The sequence below is a fragment of the Otolemur garnettii genome, unplaced genomic scaffold, assembly GCF_000181295.1.
Source record: "Otolemur garnettii isolate 467f Iridium unplaced genomic scaffold, OtoGar3 scaffold00112, whole genome shotgun sequence".
Classification (NCBI taxonomy): domain Eukaryota; kingdom Metazoa; phylum Chordata; class Mammalia; order Primates; family Galagidae; genus Otolemur; species Otolemur garnettii.
In genome coordinates this window covers 1,155,775-1,156,999 of record NW_003852507.1, presented here as the reverse complement: position 1 = coordinate 1,156,999, position 1,225 = coordinate 1,155,775, and the positions used below count along the sequence as shown (strand labels likewise).

Sequence of the window (1,225 nt, the reverse complement as noted above, 5' to 3'; positions counted from 1 at the left end):
GGGGGAAAGCCAGCAGGGGGAGGCAGCATTCCTAGTGCCCAGCTTGGTCTCCCAGCCATTGAAATTCCAGGGCAGAAGTCCTGAGACAAAGATCATAATGAGACAGGAAGGTGGCAAAGGAAGGAGCCCATTTGCATGACAATAATTGAGCCAAGAATAGAAAGCTAGAGGGATGCAAGGGTGAGGTTGGCAGCTGAGCTGGGCTAAACCTCACAAATCAGACTACCCAGTTCTGCTCTGCAGAGGAAGGGAGCCTGAGTCCTGTGCCAGGCTTGAAGGGAGGGAGAGGAGATGGGGGAAGGGCATGGCCCCAGGGGATTGTGGGAACACTGACCAGGCTGGACTTTGCCTTCCTCTTCAGCAGGGGAGCCACCTTTGCTTGCCTTCTCCTACCTGGGCTGTGTGACTGTAGGGCTGACCAAGTGGGCACCATGGCTGCTCAGAAAGATTTCTGGGATGCTATTGTGCTCGGTGCCGGCATCCAGGGCTGCTTCACTGCATACCACCTGGCCAAACACAGGAAGCAGGTCCTCCTCCTGGAGCAGGTACAGTGTCTCTTCTGCACTCCTGATCTTAAGGACTGCTCCTCCCCTCCATGCAGGGGGTTTCCAAACCGGCAGGGTGTGGGGCAAAGCCCAAGGGCCTGAATCATGGCAAATTCTGTGCAATTTGTAGCTTGGCTGCCTGGTGTCTTTCCTGAAAATTCTGAGAAATTGTCGCTACCCCTCAGACCCCCATTGGGTTTCTAGGGACACTTCCTCCTTTCACTCCCTCCCAGTTCTTGCCCTTGATCAAGAAGTGTCCCAGGCCCTTTCTCTTTTTGCTACTCTGTCTCTTTGTGCCCACATGGTTGATCCAGAACAGAAAAACAATCAGTTGTGTGTGGGCAGCCTTAAGCAAAGATAATTTTGCCTAGGGGCAAAGGTTAATTTATCAGCTTAAAATGTAGCATTCTCCCAGTATATTTCTGGTCTCATACCCTAGATCCCAGTAGAAGGTTCTGTTTTTTTTCTGCATCCTCCAGACAATAGCAGCCTCCTTGTCTGATACACAGAAAGTGAGACTTAGGTCTTATTTTTCTTTAAAGGTAAAGTGATGCCTTGCAGTGCAGGGTCCTGTTCTTTTTATTTTTTTTGAGACGGAGCCTCAAGCTATCCCCCTGGGTAGAGTGCCATGGCATCACGCTCACAGCAACCTCCAACTCCTGGGCTCAAGCGAGTTTCCT

The 1,225-nt window shown here is 51.3% G+C and overlaps 1 protein-coding gene across 1 annotated transcript in view; it reads left to right on the top strand.

Annotated features, from left to right (window-relative positions):
* Positions 1–326: 326 nt before the first annotated feature.
* Positions 327–1,225, top strand: part of PIPOX (pipecolic acid and sarcosine oxidase) — a 15,189-nt gene continuing 14,290 nt past the window's right edge. Inside the window, exon 1 of the mRNA XM_003797132.3 lies at positions 327–545. Within this exon, the coding sequence (XP_003797180.1) occupies positions 432–545 (114 nt within the window). The 5' untranslated portion in view covers positions 327–431. The remainder of the gene's footprint in view (positions 546–1,225) is intronic.